The 23,233-nt window shown below is 32.6% G+C and overlaps 1 protein-coding gene across 1 annotated transcript in view; it reads left to right on the forward strand.

The window, feature by feature from the left end:
- Positions 1-267: 267 nt before the first annotated feature.
- LOC143066226 (uncharacterized) overlaps positions 268-23,233 on the forward strand; it is a 53,131-nt gene continuing 30,165 nt past the window's right edge. The window contains exons 1-6 of the mRNA XM_076239224.1: positions 268-290; positions 3,112-3,167; positions 9,657-9,770; positions 10,395-10,429; positions 11,447-11,544; positions 12,322-12,486. Coding sequence (XP_076095339.1) covers positions 268-290; positions 3,112-3,167; positions 9,657-9,770; positions 10,395-10,429; positions 11,447-11,544; positions 12,322-12,486 — 491 coding nt within the window. The remainder of the gene's footprint in view (positions 291-3,111; positions 3,168-9,656; positions 9,771-10,394; positions 10,430-11,446; positions 11,545-12,321; positions 12,487-23,233) is intronic.

The raw sequence follows: 23,233 nt of genomic DNA on the forward strand, positions 1-23,233 counted from the left end.
CAGAGGCTCCTGACTGGGGACAGGCGCAAAATTGCGCAAAATTAGTATAAATAAAGGACATTAATATATTCAGAGCAAAATAACATAAGTTTTGTTCATTGCTTTAAAGGGGGTGATAGTTTATGCATTCAAAGTTATCCAAACACATCTTTATTGGATGTCAAAAGATAAAACTACAAAAGTATGTTTTCAAAATTCGATTTTCAGTACAATGTCAAAAATAAAAAAATAAGAGGGTGATGCTGACCAAATACTTACAAAAAAAAAATGAGATTAGACTACTGTGAAACGTATATAACTGGCTAAAATGCCCGAAAACTGACACAATGTAAGATAATCAAAATCAGTTTCTTGTGCAATTACTTTAATTCATTTAAGAAACCATTATAAATTAACGTTACATATTAAAACATACATGCTAACACAGTTATAGCATAGTGGACAATAACACGACAGAAATTTGATCCAAAGTTTCCAATTGAGCAAACATGTGTTGTGTTGATAACGGGAGATAAACACGAACACATGTTAAAAACAAAACACATCTACAGTGGAGATCACTTCTAACCTCTCATTAAATCTGTCAGGAGAACTGTCTAGAACAGTACGTAGAACTGTCAGCCTGACACCTTTTAGTCAGTTCTAGGTTAAGAACTGTTCTAGCTAGAACTGATTTGGTCAGTTCTACCTAGAACTGATTTGGACAGTTCTACCTAGAACTGATTTGGACAGTTCTACCTAGAACTGATCCTGACAGGTCTACCCTAGAACAGTTTTAGACAGTTCTACCTAGAACTGACCAACTATTTGGTCAGTTTTACTTCAGTTCTACGGTTAGAATTGATTTCTAATTGTACGGCTAGAATTGATTTTTATAAATTCTACGGCCAAAATTGATTTATAAGTTCTACGGCTAAAATTGATTTATAAATTCTACGGCTAAAATTGATTTATAAATTCTACGGCTAGAGTTGATTTATAAGTTTTAAGAACTCTTTGCCTTAATTAATATAAAGGCTTGGGTAAAAAAGCGATTTGAATTATATAGAGTTTTGCTATTTTGCCGGTTTTATTTCAGATTTATAATCGGCAAGAGAACAATCATGTTTAACCTGTTAACCACGCCATAATCTGCATGTATGTGCCTGTTCCAAGTCAGGAGCATGTAATTCAGTGATTTTCTTTTGTTGATGTTTCACATAAATTATTTGTTTTTCTTTCATTTTTTTGTACATAAATTAGGCCGTTAGTATTAAGAGGGGGGGGGATTGTTATTTGAATTGTTTTACATTTGTTATTCCTGGAGTCAGGATAGCTCGTTATCACATAACAAAATTATCGGACCTCATTAACCAATATAATATCAGTTTACGAGTAGTTTTCATACCTCGGACGACCTGTTTAACAAAAATCTTTTGACCGCATCAATCTAAACTGCCATTATTTGCTTTTTCTTTCTGCAAATCTATATAGCTGCACAGTACTTCAGTTTTAATTTTAGGTCTAGAGGGACTGTAATTAATATACAAGTTACAGCAATTTTGGAAAAAAAATTGTTCGCATCAATTTATAGTGCCAGCATGCAGGGGCAGATCCAGCCATTTTTAAAAGGCTGGGGGGGGGCAACTATATACTCCCATTCAAATGCATTGATGTTAAAAAAAAAGTGGGGTTCCAACCCCTGGACCCCCTCCCCTTGATCCTAAATATTGAATCATAAACAAATATCAGTAGTTTTTATACTTCAGACATGGTTACCTGACTTAGTTATTATTTCAACCATATACCAACTCAAAGGATCCATGCAATTTATGTTCGATCGAGCCTCCTTATTCAATTTAACTTACCACTCGGTTGAAGGGGCGAAATCGTTACAGTATACTCTTTTTCTCATTTTATTCCTTTAATCGCAATTGACTTCTACAAGCAATTGGCAAAAAGTTAAACACGTAATTTATACTGGACTCATACATAGGAATAATGTTTATCATATGTTTTCCTTCTGTCTGAACCATACATTTATAATTGAGTTTCCGTGAAATTCAGTTATGTGTAGTTGATAAAAATGTTAAGATAGAAAAAAACATAATCTTTCTATATATTGACCAGAAAACTGAAACTTATGATTCAATTTAACTAGATTTTCAACGGAAATATCGTTATTGATTAGGAGATGAACGGCGGATTGGCGAGCAGGCAGGCAGGCGACGGCAGCTAAATGTTGTCCGTGCATTTACTCATGAACCGTTTAATCAAATCTTTTAAAATTTTAATATGTTGTTACTGACAAAATGGAGGTCAAGTTCATTAATGACGATTTTGACTTTTGCTGTTCAAGAGTAATGGTTCTTGAAAGATTGAAAATTGGCGTTTCCAGTCCTGTCCGTGCATTTACTCATGAACCGTTTAACTTAATATTTTCAAATTTAAATATGTGGTTATTGATGACAAAATGGAGGTCAAAGTCAATAATGGCGATTTTCACTTTTTCTGTTCAGGAGTTATGGTTCTTTAAAGATTTAGAATTGGCGTTTCCAGTCATTTGCATTCACTCATGAACCATTCAACAAAAGCTTTTAAAATTTTTAGATGTTTTTACTGATGACAAAATTGAGGTCAAGTAGGATATGACGATTATCACTTTTACCGTTCAGTAGTTACGGTTCTTGAAATATTTGAAAAATGGCGTTTCCATTTGTGTCTGTGCAATTACTCATGAATCGTTCAACCAATGTTTATTAAATTTTAACGTGTTGCCTGTTACTGATGACAAAATGGAGGTCAATTTTGATGATCAATTTTCAAAATAAAAAAAAAATTTACCGATCAGGAGTGATGGTTCCCAAAAGATTAAAAAATTGAGTTCCTGTTCTTGAAAGATTGAAAGATTTTGTACCATAACTTGGAAACGTAAAATCTAAAATCTAAAAAACAAAAACAAAAGGGAGCTCACGTCAATAGATATAAATAATTATCCAAAGTTGTATGCAAATTAGTTGACGCATTTATGAGATAATGTCCAACATGTTGAGGACTAACGAACGGACTGACAGATTTTATATAACTCTGACAGCCTCTTGTATATAAACTATTTTGTTTTTTGTTTTGTAGAAGAGAAGGAGAGAAAAGGTGTTACAACATTACAATTACGAAAGAAACATTACATGGTACATATATTTTAGACAGCAACTTCTTCAGCCCTTTGAATTATAAAAATAAAAAAATGAAGATATTATATGACATCTATTATTTTGATAATAGAAAGTTTTTTCTTCTCTTTGATAAAAAATGGCAACATTAGATGATACAACTACTTCTTAGTAAAGTAGATAGATTTCGATCATACATGCCAACTAATGAAAATCAAATTGTTTTGTTTTTGTGACAATACTTTCAATGTTTATGATTTCCAGGACTTTTTTGCTTGGTTAGATTTTTCTAGAGTCACATCTATTCGTTTCACTTATGGCTATGAGCATTTCGTCTGATGATTCATAAGCATCATAAAAAACAATTTGCAAGAAAACATTTATAAAAATGATTGCCATTTTTAAAATTGTAACTTACAAGCCTTAGGAAGCAGCTGCAATTCCAAACAAACTTTTTTGGTGTTAACCATGCTGATATTTACCAAAAGAAATCGTAATAAGTCTTCCATGAAAAGTATTCATTATCAGGAACTAGCATACAATCAATGCCGCTTTCACCAAATGCTGGTATTGAAATATTTTCCTTGTCACTGGTATAGTTTATGCCAAAAAGTCAAAATTGTGTTTCAATAATGCACTGAAAACTATTGGTATTAAATTTATTGCAAACATAAAAATGGCTTTATTCTGTCTATCTCGAAAATGACAAAATTAACATGTGCACACACGTTTTCTAATGTGTTTACATTGAAAATATAAATGTTTTTGACACATCTACTTATATATCCAAGATCTAATAACTCATTCCTAGAATTTGATATTTGCTTGATGTTCACCTTTTTGAACATATGGAATCTCTCACGAAAACCGCTTTAAGCTTTAATCTACGCGCTCACTTTTCTGTAAAATATCTGAATCAACAAGACGCTTTCTCTAATCTAAAATATGATATGTAATTAGGAGATATTTTAACATGAAACACAATGAGCAATGAACATTACATAAGTGAAACATATTTATGCAAACTTATCATGATTTAAAAACAAGAAGGTAATGACTTTTCTTTGTGTTAAGAAAAATGTTGTTGAAGACGAGACATTTATAATTATGCATAGTTGACAAATAACTGAAATCCACCCCACATGATGTACGCTCTTTTCATTATTAATACCTTGGTATGCAGTTCGAAGTTCGAAACTTTTATATATAAATGGTTATATTTAATCTGATGTTTATTAGATTAGTACATTTCATAATCAAATTGATGAAATAACAATTAATCAACAGAATGAGGAACAGAGTTTTTCTAAAACATGTTGTGTTTTGTCAGATTAAAATTATATCATTAACCTTAAAAACAAGTCTCATGGTAAATTAATTTTGAATATAGATTTATATCAAAAGAAAAACAAAATTATTTGTTGGTTTATTGTAAAGTGTTTTTATTAATACACCAGAAGTTTCAACTAAACAGTGAATGAGCAAAATATAACCTTTAGACCATGTACCAAATGCGAAATACTTATTTAAAGGACAAGGTATGATAAGGGGCATTTTTGGCCCCCTCTTCAAATTACTTCATATTCAATCCATCATTAGTCTATGCATAGTGACTTAAAAAAATGTTGAACATTTCGTGTTTATGTGATTATTTAGTTGCCTAGCAACGGGTTTTATAAAACGAACTATAATATCCATCTTTATTGCAATTGCCCAAGGAAAAGACTTCTGAATCTATTAAAATGAATGGTAATGTGTTACCAAACACTTGAATATTTACTATTGTTGGGTCTATCATTTTAAAAAGTTCTTAATAGTAACCTAGCAACCACAATGTTGCCTAGTGACCACACAAAAGTACTTTTTTATCCAACATGTCCAATGTTATCCATAAAAAAAATGAAAAATTCAAATGTTTTCATACAACTCATATTAAGTCGACTCCTATATTGATATATTAAGAAACAATGTTTGCATGAAAAATCATATTGATTTTGTATCTATATAATTCGTCAAATCAACCCGAGTTTTCCTTAGCAACGCATAGTTAGTTTTAAGTTAACAGTTGAAGAACATTTAAAAAGATTTCTAGTATCGCTGAGTGTAATTTTTAAGCTTGGAACGGGGAACTTAAGGATATTTATGAGTACCTTTAGTGCAGATGTGCAATTCTAATATAATTCTTAATTCAGTGTTTCCATGGTTACACAGGAACGTATCCATGATATAATATATTGCTTAAAAACCATTGCAAATCAGATAAAATAATGTTTATGCATATCTAAGTATGTATTTTCATATAATAGAGAGACATCAGATACATATTTCTATTAGTTTTGCATACTGTATAATAATCCAATATTCTTTGCTGCTAACAACAGCCTTATGACATGTAACCCCCCACCCCCATGATCTGATGAACAGACAATATTATTTATGACTATAAGGTTTCAATTAATTTCCGTATTTTTTCTCTTCGCCCAAGGATTGAATAAAATAACTTAAATAAATGGAGAATGTGTCCATTGGCATAGAGACTCAGTTGATTCCCCTGCTAACATATAAAGTTATACTGAGACATATCTCAAAAACTTTAAAAGTGACGCTACTAAAATTTGAACTGAGTTTTGTGGCAATAATCATTGTATATGCAGTCAGTCATAACATTGAATTGAGACAAATTCAAGTTAGAGATCGCAAACAAAATATCAGCATTTTTTTTTCATTTGTAAAGGAGCATCACCCTAGAACAGAAAAAAGAAATCACCAAAATTCATACTGGGTCTGTGTTTTGTGGTAATAAGCATTGTTTATAAGTTTCAATACATTTGGTTGAAGCAAACTTAAATTAGCGAACGGAAACGAACAATTCAGCAATTTTGCTTTTAGTACAGGGGCATAACTCTTGAACTGGAAAAGTGGCGCCATCAAAATCCAAACTCTATCTGTGTTTTGTGGTAATGAACAGTGTGTATAAATTTTATATCATTTGGTAGAGACAAACTAAAGTTGGAATACGAAAACGAAAAATTCAGCATTTTTTCCTTTTGTTAAGAAGCATAACTCTAGTATCAAGTGAGGCCAGCAAAATTGAACCTGACCTGTGTTTTGTGGTGATAAGCATTGTGTATAGGTTTCTTAACATTTGGTTGAGGCAAACTAAAGTTAGAGATCGGAAACCAATTTTGGAACGTACAGACGGAAGGACCTACAATGTATGTATGTACGTATTTATAGACGGACAAGGGAACAACTTAATGCTCTCTCCGGTACTGAGAGGACGTATGCATGCTCTTTACTAATACGTGGAGCATAAAAAAATAGTTGAGAATTATAAGAGTAGAAATTATTGATGTGTAAACTTGGCTGCTGACTTTCAAAATTTACATAAACGTCAATTTATTTTTAAACCTTTTAGTTGTAAAATAAATTTTATGCAGTAAAAAGTAGTACCATTCATATTATTATTTAGAACAGTGAGTAAATTGGTGCATACTGTACACTGTGAATGTTAAATTGATCTACATATTGATATTTTTCAACTGGGGCGGAGAGGATAGAGGGCGATGCCTTTGGGTTCTTTTACAGTTTTGTTTTTAATCTAAGACAAAAGATGAATATATCATGAAAAAATAGAATAATAACATATCTATCTTTGGGCAATCCGGCAAATATAAGGAGTCTAGTGGTTTTAGACATTTTGTTCAATGCATTTATTATAAATAAGAAGATGTGGTAGCTTTCGGGTCGATCCGGCCCCACGTCGATCCGGCCCAAGTCGATCCGTCCCACGTCGATCCGGCCCCACGTCGATCCGGCCCCTATGTAAAGTCGATCCGGCCCCCCAAAAAAATATTTATAAGGATAGGAATAAAAATAAAGATATATATTAATTGTAATTCATAAATGTTTATGATTTTTATTATAATGTAAAAGGTATACAAGATTTTTTTTCAAGATTATAAGGTATAATTATATTAAAACGTATATAAAAGAATTCAGACATCAACATTAATCAGCAGTAATTAGCCTTTTTTATGCTTGACAATGGGACAACTCTCCACTCAATAGACCAAAATGACACAGAAAAACCGTACGGCCTTCAACATGAGCAAAGCCCATACTGCATTGCCTGTTATAAAAGGCCCCGAAATAACAATGTCAAACGATTCAAACGAGATAACCAACGGCCTAATTTATGCAGACAAAAGTTTCACAAAAAAAACTTACGACTAAGAATGATCGTAAGTATACTGAATTGTTTATGACTCACAATCAATCTTTTTTTTTTGTGAAACTGACTCCATGCTCCTGACTTGGGACAGGCACATACATAGAGAATGTGGCAGGTTTAACATATGTTAGCGGTATCTGAAACCTCACCCTAACCTTGGACAGTGGTGTAAAAGTAAAACATAAGAAAGAACTATAAAAATCAGTTAAAAAAAGGCTAAGATCAATAGAAATGCAAATAAGTGGACGTGGCCGGGTACTTGTACATTCCAAAAACAAAAAGACAAGACACTGAATCTTTTTTATTTCTCATTATCTAACAGCTACAAGGTGTGCTTCTCTTGAGTAAGGAAATGTCTTTTCTACATCCCTTGAGAAGATACATGTCTTTTCTACATCCCTTGAGAAGATACACAAAATACAAGTTTAATATACATGTATTTGTCTAAAATTGGAAGGACTGGATAGGGAATGTGTCATAAAGACAATTTATTTCTTTTACAAAAATTAGTTATGTTACCCTTTTATCGATTAACAAGTCGCACACATAGCAGCTTCTCCTTTTATTTTATATTAGAGAAACGATTTTAAAAAAGAAAAAGTGAAAAGAAATAAAATAAAATAGTCACAACAAAGATAGTATTATTTTTTTTAACTGAAACTCTTATCATATTGTAATGTCAGCTTTTAGCAAGAAACAGCTGTCTGGTCAGCTTATACAAGAGTAGACGCATGGATTTTCGTTTTAAAAAATTAAGCATACATCTGTAATGTATCTTCGGATTTTGAAAGTAGGCTTTGTTGATATTTTTATATAGTATCATATTTGACTTTGTATTTTTTCAAAGGTTTACAATATTTGCATACACTTAATTAAAGTTTCAAAATTATATCTAAACCTTGCAGTATGTCTTTTTAATAAATGTTATATATTTAAAATATTTATAATACATTTAATGAGTTAAGATTTTTGTTTCTTTAAAATTATTTAAAAAAAAAAAAAAAAAAAAATTTCCTGTATAATCCATTGACAGGGGAGGTAATCTAGGTTCTAATTTTGTTTCCACGTGAAATCGATTTAAATTTCGAGTTGCCATTTACGTAGTATGTACACGGATAAAAAGGGTTATAATTTGGTAGGGTCTTTATTCATTTAGTGTTGTTGAATGTACAGTTTGCTGGTTGTTCTTTGAAAACACTGCCACTGTCACTTTAAAAAAATTGATGCAAAATCACATGTTCCTTTACTTTGCCCGACTTAAAAAAAAACCGTACACATGATAAAGAACGAAACAGCATTTTTCCTTCCGGGCATTGAAGTTTTGTAACTCAATCAAGATCACCTGAGTTAAAATATAAGATACTCGAGCAGATTCGGAAATGCAAGTTCGTTCCGGTCCTTGGTTCACATAATTATTATCGACGTTTCCGTAAAAACAAGGAATTTTCAGTGTAGAAATTTTGAATTTTGAACATGAGCGGACGCGAGTACCACAAATATATTTAAAACAGTGAATTATTTCCTTACAACAAACAACATATTGAAATATCTTCGTGGTACTCGCGTCCGCTCACAGTTAAATATTGCTAAAAGGGACGGGAAAACTTCGGATTTTCATAAAATTTACGTTTTTCACGAGAAAGAGAGAGGTATTTAATAATTTTTTCACACGGAAAAAGAAAAGTTATATTGATTTTTTGTTAGATGAGACACTATTCTCTTTAGAAATAGCCATGTTTCTTGGATATTATGCATTCTAATTTCAACGAAAATAGGGGGCCAGTTGCAATAGGTTATCGTACCTTGTCCTTTTTGTTTTTACTTGTGACGGACCAATTCCAGATTGTAATGCTCTTTCAGCATAAGCTGATTATCAATGTCTCTTAGTAAGGACTTACAGTTGTGAAAAAGACTGTAGTTTGAAAAATGGAAAGAGTAATGTTTAATGTCAAATTAAATATGTTTCAACATATCACTTACGATTCATTGCATTTGAAATGTATCTTTCAAAATAGCATTTACATATACCAGGTCTAAAAAAAAATGTATATTTCGAGTTTTTCACCACCACGATAACTTGTTTTACCGTAGCTTACATATTTAGAAATTATTATTTGAAAACATCGGGATATATATTATGTTTTCCATTTCAGTGTCCCACCTATATTACTAAATGAGACACTGTTGATTCCAATATTTTAATCAAAATAAAAATAATTTAAAATTGATAATAAGTTTACAAAATACCTGTTATTGTTTTATTGACAATTAAGCTAGAGGACCCTGCAGCAGACTAACCTGTTTAAACCAAGGTTTCTGTAACGGCAAAGAAAACACAGGATTCTGTCAGTGTCCATCTGGATATTCTGGTCTTACCTGTCAAGTTGGTAAGTACATTATGTTTATTTAAATTAATATAGAACAGATGATCATCCTGTTAAAATTGGGAATGATATGTCCCTTACACCGTTTACTAATGTTCTTAATTTTTTGCTATAAATTTCAGAAAGAAATCGAGCTCAAATAAAAAGATGGTGTTTTTATCACATCTGATTAAGGTCGGATGCCCTGTATTACATATGGCTGCATCCTGGCTCGTAGATTTCAATTGTATGAAAATACAAATGTCCAACTTCATTTGACTTAAGGTTCAATTTATTTTATTTTGAGATAAAAATAATTTCAATGAATTGCATGATTGTACTCTAATTTGATACAACAAAACATTTCCAATCATCTAGATAATTCTAACATTTTTTCTTTAATTGCAAGTATTCTATTCGAGTAAAATCCGATTTGCATTTTTTGTCAAAATGAATCCATGTCTTAATCACAAACACGTATCAAAAATTTTCAAATTAATACAAAATTAAAGCCAGTCCTAATCGATCTGAAAATAATCTTTGTTAGTGAATATGTCTGCTTTAGAGTGAGACTTTCTGAGTTTTCTGTCATATTCTAAGTTGAAAATAGTACATGAATCTGAATAGTGTATATTGTACTTTGTTTAGCTCATGGTAATTCACTCACAGCTCCACACTCGCAGGTAATTGTATAACTTGTATGTTCTAATATCTCAGTCATTTACGTTTCTATTAAAATGTGTTAAACCTTTTAGCTTTTTGTATTGTAAATGGACAAAGCCTCACATGCCAACATAGGTAATTTTCATATAACCTTAGAGAAAATTGCAACCTTACAGAGAACGTATACAACTTTGCATTGATGAAGCTGCAACCATATGACACAACTAACAGACATGCAATCTTTTACACTTCATAGAAATTTTATAGAATGACAGGCATTTGTTTTTACAAATATCCAATGTAAAGATATAACTTAACATTGAAAAGTAAAAATTTAAAGAACAAGCAACATAAGAAGATTTTTTTTATGATCAGTGTGTTTAAGGATGTACACCTCTGAGGAGCCAAAAATTTCTAGAACAAAACTTTTTTTCTTAACCTGATTTTTGGGTTTATAAGACTGTAACTAAATAATTGGTGAAGAAAAAATCTTATGGTGGTGCACTTCTTATTTTGCTACGGCCCTTTGAAAATGCCCAATTTTGATGATTTTCACATTTTTCATCGATTTTTACCTATTTTTGGGCTATCATCGTGGAAAAAATCAAAGTTCCACAATTAAACTTTTTTTCATACTTTCTATAAAGATGAAGTGGAGCAATCTGAATAAATTTTACTTAAAAAAACTATAGGTAGGTGTTCATATAAGAAAGTTTTATCATATTTTGACGCTTTTTTGTGTAAAATTTACCATGATGACAATTTTGTATTTTTGTGATTTTTCTCAGTTTTAAAAACAAAAAGATTATTATTTTAACGTTTTTGTTATAAATGATTGAAAAAATGCATATCTACGAAATTTAAAAAGACCAAAATGATATGGGATGTACATGATTCTTGTAAAATCCTTTTTTGTATCCCTTACTCATTTTCTCAAAATCTTGGCTAAAAATACTGACCTGATTGGTCGTAAAATTTGAAAACTGGATTACTCAAAAACCATTCATTGAATATATCTTTATATATATTGAATTCAGCCAGGTGCCAATATTGGAGACCGTGTATTACCACAGAAAGTAGTATGTGTTTTGCATGAAGAATGTTCTATTCCATTTACAGTCACATCAAGTGCTCAGTAAGTAAAAATTACATTTGGAAATCACCAAAAAAGCTAAAATCACAAGAAGGAATGGTGTAACCATTTAAGGCATGCACATGGCATGCATGCTGCTTGCTTACGATTTCCAAATAATTAAACCGTGTAGAATTATTGCACAAAAAATGTCTTCCAGCTTTAACGAACATCATGCGATAAAAAGAGGTCAGGTTTACATGCATCATGCATATGGGAAGCTTTTAACGAGTCAAGTATGCAGTTTTGGTTTGGATTGCGAATTAAGAACTTCAGGGTTACAATATATCAAGTATCCAAATTAGTATATAAAAAAAAACATAATCCATGGCACAGGGGAATTCTATAAAATCTGTAAAAACGTTAAACGCTATCAATCAACGGAACAATTGAAAAAAAGGTATATTTCTTATTTGGTTCAGTATTTTCCGAAGAAAACGATAAACCGTAACCCAGTTGAAAAGCCAGCTACACCTCTCAATGTATGACAATACGGAGAATAGATAATGTCTGAATTATTGTTATAAATGGGTTATTCATCTCCATTTCTTTGGATTTATGAAGTGCTACAGACTAAGGATATATAATCATCAGAAAACCAATCCTAAAATGAACAATTATTGTTGTGTCCCGATTGATCGTTTAAAGGATTGTTACACACAGTATTACAACTGCCAAAAACTACTTATTTAATCAATAAAGCAAAAAGTTGTGATACCGACTACCCAGAAATAAAATCATGCATTAAATAAAATACTTATATGAATCTTCTATTTATAGACAACCTTCAGTTAGACATGGACCTATAAAAGCAGGTCTGTCATCAAAAGGAACAACAGTAATACCAGATCCTAAAAACCCTGGTACCTTCCTGTGTTTTGTGATTGTTGTTGGTACTACACCTGGTGTACACAAAACCTGTGTACAAACAGGCGATACTAGAGAGTAGGTATTTTGACATATTTCAACAGATATAGTAATTTTGTCGAGAGTTTGCTAAGTAAAAGAGTTTCCAGAAATTATTTTTTCATGTAGGTTAAGTAGAATTTACAGTTGTCTTTAGATCGATATATTAAAGCTCTTCTATACCATAGGGTCTTACGGGCTAAAGCTCTTACCGGGCGTTTGACGTCTTTGTACATACGTATACTTTGTCAAATATTTTCTTCCCTCAATATCACAAATTAAAAACAATCAAGAGCAAACATTACAAGCATTTCAAGTTAACGAAAAATACCAATATGATCGAAACCATTGTATGACTCAAAACGGAGTTAATGTTGAGAATTGATGATTTAAGACTAGTTTTATTTTGTTTGCTCATTAAATAAAAAAAATACCATAGCTAGGTACAAATAGTTTACAGAAACAACAGCAAAAATAGATTTACATGTTTATCTACAAAAACAATACTATAATCGAAACAGTTAGATGACCCCTTGAGACTTAAACGACGTTTGACTTATTGTTGCGTCCATTGTAATCTTTTTCAACGATTTTTTCTTATTTTTTTGCATATTGAAATAATTTTGTCATTACAAGAAATAAAAGAATAAAATGTAAGACACCAATGTAACATGGACTCCTTTACATGTTCGTTTTTTTTAACTTATAACCATTTCAAGTTCAATTCAGTTTCCTCAGAAAACTGTAGGAAATATAATGAATGCTAATACAAACTGTTGTACATTTGGTTTATATTTATATTACGAAAAAGTAAATAAAAAAAATTCTGAACTCCGAGGACAATTCAAAACAGAAAGTCCCTAATCACATGCCAAAACCAAATGATAAAACATATTAAACGAATGGACTGTCATATTCCTGACTTGATACAGGCTTCTTCTTTTTCTTAATTAAGGTCAACAAGGCTTCAATACTGAAGAATACATGTTGTTGCGCATGCGTGATTGACAAAAATTTATACAAAATTTATAAAAATATTTTATAACAATTGGAGTGTTTGTATATATACAGATTGTGATTTAAAAAAATATATATGTACATGTTTTGTTTGAATTTGTTTGAAGATAGAGAGAACAGCTGGTGTTAGCCGATCTCTAAAGCCGCAAACAGTGGTGGTTTCAATTACAATTTGTGGTTGTAAATTCCATTGAATAATTGTTCGCGGGAAGTATGACCATTTGTATGTGTCCTTTGAAGTTTGGATGTGTCTGTATGTCTGAGAATGATTTTGTCTTTTTCTGCTGTCTATTTGTTCAAGAATATGCGATGAAATGGCTGCAAGACAATGTATTACTTTATAAAATAAAATAAGTCTGGCTTTTAAGCGTCTCTCAGCTAGTGGTGGCCATTTCAACTGATTTAACATGTTTGTGACACTGCTCGTGTAATCGTAGTTATTGTGTACATAACGAGCAGCGCGTCTCTGTACCTTTTCTAATTGTATCTGTTATTCTTTCATGTGGGGGTCACAGACACTACAACTATATTCCAGTTTGGGTCTTACTAGTGCCTGGTATGCTCTGGATTTTGTTTCTGTGTTTGTAATTTCAAATTTCTTTTTAGAAAACCAAATGATCTGTTCCCATTTGATACCATGTTGTCTATATGTTTGTTCCACTTCAAATTTGATTGTAAGGTAATGCCTAGATATTTTGCTGATGTAACTGATTCAAGAATGTGATTGTGGAGGATGTAATTATGCCGGTAGTTATTTTTCTTATGAGAGATGGAAAGGTTTGTACATTTATCAGGGTGAAATGCCATAAACCAATCTGACTCCCATCGAGCTGCTGAGTCAAGGTCGAGTTGTAGCTTATGGAAATCATCTTGTGTTTTTATTTCCCTTTAAATTATGCTGTCATCAGCAAAGAGTCTAAGCTTGCTGTGTTGAAGGTATTCCGGTAAGTCATTTATATAGATAAGAAACAGTATTGGGCCCAATACTCTTCCTTGTGGTACACCAGATGTTACGGGTACTGCGGTGGAGGAAATGCCATTAATGACTACTGTTTGTGTTCTGTCCTGTAAAAATGCCTGAATCCAATTTAGTATGTTATATTCAATACCATAGAATTTGAGTTTGTAAAGGAGGTGACGATGTGAGACTTTGTCGAACGCTTTAGCGAAGTCTATTATGATCAAGTCGATTTGTGTGTTCCTATTATTTGATTGTGCTAGTTCTTGAATGAAGTCTATTAATTGTGTTTCACACGATCTTGATTTTCTGAAGCCGTTATGAAGATCGTATACTATGTGATGTTTTTCAAGGTGAGACATGATGTTGCATGTAATGATATGTTACATGAGCTTGCAACATATGCAGGTTTCAGATATTGGCATGTAGTTTAAGGGTTTATATTTTCCCCCCTTTTTTGAAAGCTGGGGCTACATTAGCATGTTTCCAGTCCTTAGGTGTTTCTCCAGTTTTAAGTGTCTTTTTAAATATCAATGTAAGAATTGGTGAGATGTGTTCCTTTAGTTCTTTAAGGACTCTGCCATTGATATTGTCCGGACCGCAAGCTTTATGTAGATTTATGTTTGACTGTAATTTAGTTATACCTGCTTCAGTGATTGTTATTTTTTGGCATTTTCGGGTGGGGACTTGTACCTTTGTCTGGGATGTTATCATCTGTTTCATCTGTAAATACTGATTGGAACTGTTGATTTAAAATGTTCGCTTTTTCCTCAGTGTCTGTGACTAGTTTACCGTCTTTTTTCAAAAGTGCAACACCAGTGTTATCAGATTGTGTGCTTTTGATATAGCTGAACAGATTTTTTTGGTTTTTGATTTTGATGTTTCATATTGACCAGGTTCGTCTATTGGTGTCACAGATCATTTTTTCAATATATTTCCAATATGCTGTTCGTAATTCTTTTTGTACTATTTGTTTCAACTTTTTGTGTTTTTCTGGATCTTTCTTTCTTTTTTGATAAGATTTCTTTTTCTTATTGATAAGCCTACGCAGTTTGTCTGTTACCCAAGGTAATATATGTTTGTAAGTTATCATTTTGTTTGGTACATTTGTTTCTATAGATTTTATGAGGTCTATCTTAAAATTTTCCCACAATTCATTTACGTTACTGTGTTTGTATTTTTCTTGTATTGTTGTTAATAATACAGTGAGATCAGCTTGTATGTTCTCCCAATTTGCTTTATTAAATTTCATGATTTTTCTAGGTAATTCCCGTACCCTTTTTAGCCATTTTGTCAATTTCAAGGTATACTTTATCATGGTCTGCCTTACCAATTGGTGGTAAAGTTGTCATTTTATTTACACTAGATTTATTATTAGTGAGGAACAGATCTAGGGTTCTGTCTTTGCGTGTTTCTATGTCTATCATTTGTTGCTATGTCTAGGAGTTATTGGTGTAATTTTTGTTCTGGTTTTCCAGCAATAAAAGATGGAACTGACCAATCAATATGGCCTAAGTTAAAATCTCCTCCAAGCCATATGTTAGAATTTGAGATGTTTTTGATTTTTGTTAAAGACCTATTTAAGTTTTCAAGAGATGTTCCATCATCTGATGGGGGTCGGTAATAACATCCGACAATGATCTTTTTGGTGCCCGAGATGTTAATTTCGGCCCATACGTTTTCAAAATCTGTTTGGAATTCATCTATTTTGGAGCTTATAAACTCTTTGGTGATAGCAATCAATACTCCGCCATAACTTTTTCCTTTGTTGTTTTGTGTTCTATCTTTTCGATACACATTGTAAAGGTTTGGTGGAAAAAGTTCATGTGATGGTATATTTGGATTTAACCAGGTTTCAGTACCTATGATTATATCAGGTTTTGCAGAGTTAATAATTTCTTCAAGTTCTGGTTTTTTATTACAGATAGACTGAAAGTTAATGTTTACCACTCTAATTGGTCTTTTAAATTTAGACGAGGTTGATTTAGATGGAATGTTTTGATTTTTTTCATTCAATTTTGGTGATGAAGTAGCAACTGGGACACCAGGGCTACTGACCAGAGATTGAGAACTGGTTATCTGTTTCAATGCTGTTAGGAATCTCAAACTCCTCTGACTTTACCTGTACCTCCGTTTGACTATAATGTAATTTAACTCCGTTAATTGTTTAATGACTCCTGTAATTGTATGTTTTCTTTGTTATTAACTCATTATAAAATCGTGCAACGGAGTTAACGGAGATGTATTTTATATATAAACAAGAACATTGATAATATTAATTAGATGTTAACAAATAATAAAAGGCTGTAACATGATACAAATGGATTATTAAAGGATAGATTATTCAGTTGAGTTTGTGTTTTAATCTAATGTTAGTGTAACGAATACTTCACAACATTAAATGGTGCCAGAACCCGGGAATTAAGTGTATTCCGAAATTGGATCTTAATTCAGGAAATTCAACATGTCAAATGTGCGATTCCTCAAAGGTGTGCGAACAAGGTACAGGAACAGTATTCAGACAGAAATACTGAACGGGAAGCAAATCTTATCCTCGGAGGTAGATAAAATCAAAGAACAACGTTTTGTGTTGGAGTCAACGAAATGTGATGTATTCCGAAAAATTAGACATTCAAAGTGGGAAACTTGCTAGTGCTTTGGAAGATGAAGGGGAAGTCATAGATGATATTGTTGGTGAAGATTGTGAGCTGTGTTCAAATGTGATGGATTGTTACATGGATCTGATACAATTTAAAGAAAGGTTAGTTGACTTTATTAAAAAGGAAAGCATAGAAGTTAAAGAAAACGAATTCTCTAGCCAAATTGTAGAGTTACAAAGGGAAATGAAAGATATTATGCAAAGTCAAATGAAACAACAACATGAAATCTTTAAGAAACAGTCCATAAATGAAAAAGAAAATTCTACCTGTTCTATAAAATTACCAAAATTAGATCTTCCTTTTTTAATGGTGAGAAAATAAAGTGGATGGAGTTTTGGGATTCATTTCAAAGTTCCGTATATTCAAATACAAAGTTGACAGATATTGAGAAATTCAATTATCTTTGGAGCAAGCTACAAGGAGAAGCTAAACGTGCAGTGTCAGGTTTAACTTTATCTAGTGATAATTATTCTTTGGCCATTAACATATTACAGGAAAGATTTGGAAACAAACAAGATGTGATTGATATTCATTATAATCAATTAATAAATCTTCCAACGCCATCGAACAAAATTTCTAGTTTGAGAGATTTTATAGATAAATTTAACAGACATATTCGAAGTCTGGAAGTTTTGAAACAGGACGTGAACCAAGACGTGTTTGTATCTATTATCAGATCAAAACTACCCGAAGATGTGTTGCTTCAATTAGAAATTCAAAAAGGAGCTAAGGCGAAGTGGAAAATATCAAGTCTTTGTGAAAAATTACAAGATTATGTTGTAGCAAGAGAAAAATCTGATAAAACAGAAACAGAAAAGGATCGTTCAAACTCACAACGGAGTTTTAATGGATCATTCAATTCCCACAAGCCATGGCAGAATAAAAATGGAAAACAAAACGGAAATTTTAGAAGTGGAACACAAAATAGAAATATAAATTCAGCAGAAGCCTTAGTCGCTTCGACAGAACGAAATGTTAGTTATTTCGATAAGTGTAGATATTGCCAGGAGCAACATTGGAGTGATGAATGTAAAAAATTTCAGAGTGTTGAAGATAGAAAGCGACAGTTAAAAGGCTGTTGTTTCAAATACCTGAGATATGGTCACAAATCCATTGATTGCAAGAAAGAAAAATTATGTGTTCATTGTGGCGAAAAGAATTCGCATCACCGGAGCTTATGTCCAAAGAAATTCAAAATGAAAATGACAAGTGTACATTTATCAGAAGAAAACAGTCATAGTTCTATCGAAGAATTAAGAAGACAGGAAGAATTTTCTGTAAATATGGAAAGTAATGAAGACACTACAGAGAATATGTTAGTTTCATCAAGTGAAATGGTACTTATGCAAACAGCAAAAACAGATGTGGTCAATCCAAAGAATAAGGAAAAGGTGGAGACAAGAATTTTGTTTGACTCAGGATCACAGAGAACTTATATTTCCCAAAGTCTTGCATCAAAGCTGAAATTGAAAGGAGACAAAGAAGAAGAACTGAAACTTGTTACGTTTGGAAGTGAGAAACCTAAAATTGTGAAAACATCATCGACGAATCTTTCGATCAAATTGAATAATGGGAAGAATTTCAACCTTGTAGCGAACATTGTGCCAGTGATAAGTGGATGTGTCCATAGGAAAAGTCTAGATGCTTCAACAATGGAACATTTAAAACACTTTGTGAAAGAAGTTGAACTTGCAGATGAATTGCCATTTCAGAATGAATCATCGTCCATTGAACTTTTAATTGGAAATGACTATTATCTTGATTTGATTCTTTCGAACAAAGTAGAAATTCAACCAGGATTATATCTTCTAGCTTCAAAACTTGGATGGATTGTAACTGGTAGGACTCGTGAAACATATGAAGAGAAATCAGAGACTGGTTTGCTTATTCTTTCCAACACTAGCTCGTTCGAAATATCGGACATTGAAAACCCAGATCAGTCGATTGTTGCCCAAGCAGGTATATGTGATTTATGGAACCTTGAGTCGATAGGGATTATTGAAAATATGGAGACATCTAGTGACAAGAAAGCTATGGAATATTTCAAAGAAACTTTAAAATTCAAAAATGGAAGATACTATGTTAAATGGCCATGGAAGGAAAATACGCCAGAACTTCCGGAGAATCGTGAACTAGCTCTTGGTAGATTGAAGTCATGTGTAGCTCGTATGAGAAAGAAACCTGACCTATTAACAAAGTATGACACTATCATACAAGATCAGATACAGAAAGGTATTGTTGAAGAAGTGAATGAGTTTAGGACTGATGGAAGAAAACATTATATACCCCATCATGCAGTGATAACCCCTCAGAAATCAACAACAAAGGTGAGAATAGTGTACGATGCGTCGGCAAAAACCAACAAGGAAATGCCAAGTTTGAATGAATGTTTATACCGAGGTCCCGTTCTTCTGAACAATTTATGTGGAATATTCATGAGATTCAGACTACACAAGATTGCTATGGTCGCTGACATAGAGAAAGCGTTCCTACAAGTAGGATTACAAGAAGATGATAGAGATGTTACACGATTCATGTGGCTGAAAGACTGTGCTAATACGTATGTAGAGAGACAAAATATACAGGAATACAGATTCTGTAGAGTGCCATTCGGTGTAATTTCCAGTCCATTTCTATTGGCAGCAACAATAGAACATCATGTTGATATGTATAATACACCTATAGCAGAGAAAATCAAGAATAATATATATGTAAATAATCTCATTTCGGGATGTGAATCAGTTCCAGAAGCTTTGAAATTCTATTCTGACACAAAAGATATCTTTAAGGAAGCGGCAATGAACTTAAGGGAATGGATTTCAAACAGTAGTTCTATAAATGAGTTATTGCCAGCGAGTGATAGGACAGATGCTTTGCAAGTTAGTGTTCTCGGTCACATCTGGAATATCGAGGATGATAAAGTAGCAGTGAAACCTTCCAAATTTACAGTTTGTCCAGGAAAGACAACTAAACGTAGAACTTTAATGGAACTAGCAGAAATATTTGATCCCATTGGATTGTTTTCTCCTATCATCATTAGTGGTAAAATGTTTGTACAAGATCTATGGAAAAAAAATTTGCAATGGGACGATGAACTGTCTACAGAAGACCTTTCAAAATGGATTAACATCAGTACTGAGCTGAAACGAGTCTCTGAGGTTTTCATTCCTAGATGTGTGTATTTGCATTCAGTCTTAAATGATAAAACATGCAAACTTCTGTGTTTCTGTGATGCATCTGCCAGAGCTTATTCAGCAGCGGTTTATTTACACCAAACGTGTGGACAATCATCTAGAAGTGATCTCATCTTTTCGAAGTCTAGATTAGCACCAGTGAAGGAGATGAGTATTCCCCGACTAGAACTTATGGCCGTCTTGATTGGTGTTAGGAGTTTAATATTTGTGAAAAGTGAATTAAATATTTCCATTAAGGAAATGTACTTATGGAGTGATTCTCAGTGCGTTCTCAAGTGGATTTCTACTAAGAAAGAACTAAATGTGTTCGTGAAAAATAGAATAGCTGAAATCAAAGCGCACAAGGATGTCAAATTCATGTATGTCAATACAATGGAGAATCCAGCTGATGTAGCTACAAGAGGAACTACAGCTTCTAAACTTAAAAATGATAGTCTTTGGTGGCATGGTCCCAAATGGTTAAATTATGATACACAGAATTGGAAAAATGATTCTTTTGGAGATAATTCGTCTGTGGAAAAAATGTATCAATCTGAGATAAAACGTGAAAAGAGTAGATGTAGTACCTTACTTTGTAATCAGATCGAGGAAGAAAACAGACCACCTTTTGGTATAGACTGCAGAGAGTTTTCGTCTTACACAAAAGTAATACGTGTAACTGCCTGGATCCAAAGATTTGTTTCAAGGATAAAAAAAGACAAATGCAGTACTGGAAAAGTGTTAACATACAAAGAATTGAAAGTTGCCGAAATGAATTGGATAAAATATATTCAAAGGAAACATTACTTAGATGTTTTTGAAGCAATAAACGGGCACAAAAGAAATAATCTACAAAGACAGCTTGGGTTGTTCATTTCTCAAGATGGAATTCTGTGTTGTAGAGGAAGACTGGAAAATGCAGATATTTCTGAATCTGCTAGACTACCTATTCTTCTTCCCCGTGGGGAGGACCTCACGCGGTTATTTATTGAAAAGATTCATAAGGAACAACTTCATTGTGGTGTGTCACAGACCTTGAGCAAAGTCAGGCACGTGTTTTGGATACCACAAGGCAGATCAACTGTGAGACAAGTTCTGAGACACTGTTTGATTTGTCGTAAGCATGAAGGAGGTCCTTATCGAATGCCTGATATGCCTCCGTTTCCAAAATCAAGGGTTGCACAGTCAACTCCTTTTTCTTCAACTGGCTTAGATTATTTAGGACCCTTGATTACAAAGTCAAACGGTGAAAACAGCAAAAGGTGGATTTGCCTTTTTACATGTTTAGTTACACGAGCAATACACTTAGAGGTTATCAATGATATGACTACAGAGGAATTCCTATATGCATTTCGAAGGTTTATCTCGGCAAGAGGTACCCCGAGTACAATAATAAGTGATAATGCAACTCAATTCAAATTAGGAAGTGAAACATTAAAGTCAGTATGGAATCATGTGATAAAAAGTGAAGATGTTCAAAATTTCACCATGAATAACGGATTATGTTGGAAATTCATTACAGAATTAGCTCCCTGGATGGGAGGTTTTTATGAAAGGTTAGTCGGAGTTGTGAAACGTTCTCTTAGAAAATCTTTGAATAAAAGACTCATAACTGATGTACAAATGAGAACTATTATCAAGGAAATCGAAGCTGTTGTGAATTCCAGACCACTGATTTACGTAGGAGAAGACATCAATTCTAAAATAACATTGACACCAAGTCATTTTTTAATGTTGAATCCAACCACTGGGATACCAGACGTTGGTTTCGATCTTGATGATCCAGATTATTCACCTTTAGAAAGTTCAAAGGAGAAGTTATTAAAAGCTTGGAAAAAAAGACAGAAACTTTTAGATTCATTCTGTAATTTATGGAGAAACGAATACTTACTCAGTTTAAGAGAAAGAACGCAAACAAAGTTGAAGAGTTGCAGAGTCCAGTCATCATTTCTACCACAAATTGGAGATGTTGTGCTTATAAAAGACAATTTACCCAGATCAACATGGAGAATGGGAAGAATAGTGAAACTTATATCAAGTAATGATGGTGAAATTAGGAGTGCAAAAGTACAAGTGTCTACTGGACTAATATTAGGAAGACCATTAAATCTTCTTTATCCTCTAGAATTGGATTGTCATACTGAAAATAAGGAAGTCAAGAAATTTGACAAAGATCAAGTTTCAATTGCTAGACCTAAACGATTAAGTGCAGAAATTGCAAAAAAGAAAATTAATTCGATATTACAGCAATAAGTACTTCATTCTGAGATGGATTTCTTGGATTTCGTATTATGTGTTTGATTCGTAATTTTCATTTAGAATGAACGTGTTATGTTTATAATTATTACATAGTATGATAACAAATTGGAATAATATTATTATAACTGATTAAATTGTGTTTGAAAAGTTTTTCAAGTTTACCTGTGTATTACTATTGTTTAAACGGAGTCATTTAAATTTACCTGTATTGAACTGTGTAGTTCAACGGAGCCTTTAAGTATTCAACGGAGCATTTAAATGTTTAACGGAGTCGTTCCCGCTCTTGCACGTGCAACTCGTGCACTGTTGTTATTTAAATAGTATATATTGAGTCTTCCCAATGAAGTTTTATCAGTTTAAAATAAAAAGAAAGATGGCATACAACTGTGAATTCTGTCCAAAGATATATAAATATAGGAAAAACATGTTGAGACACGTTAAAGAAAAACATGCTAAAACATATGAATATTGGAACTGTCCAGAAACAGGATGCAGCACACAGTTTATACGTAGATAATATCTGTTTCGTCATCTCATAAATACTCACAAGATGGAGGAAAGTACAGCAAGAGTTAAGGCTATCAACTCTTCCAGAGGCGATACTCATCGGGAAAGCTACTATTCTGACGTGAGTGATGATGACACCATTCTGGACTTACTGGATGATTTTAGTAAAGTGGACGATACTGGTAATCATTTTGATGTTGATGATTTTTTAT

This window comes from Mytilus galloprovincialis, chromosome 3 (assembly GCF_965363235.1).
Source record: "Mytilus galloprovincialis chromosome 3, xbMytGall1.hap1.1, whole genome shotgun sequence".
NCBI lineage: Eukaryota > Metazoa > Mollusca > Bivalvia > Mytilida > Mytilidae > Mytilus > Mytilus galloprovincialis.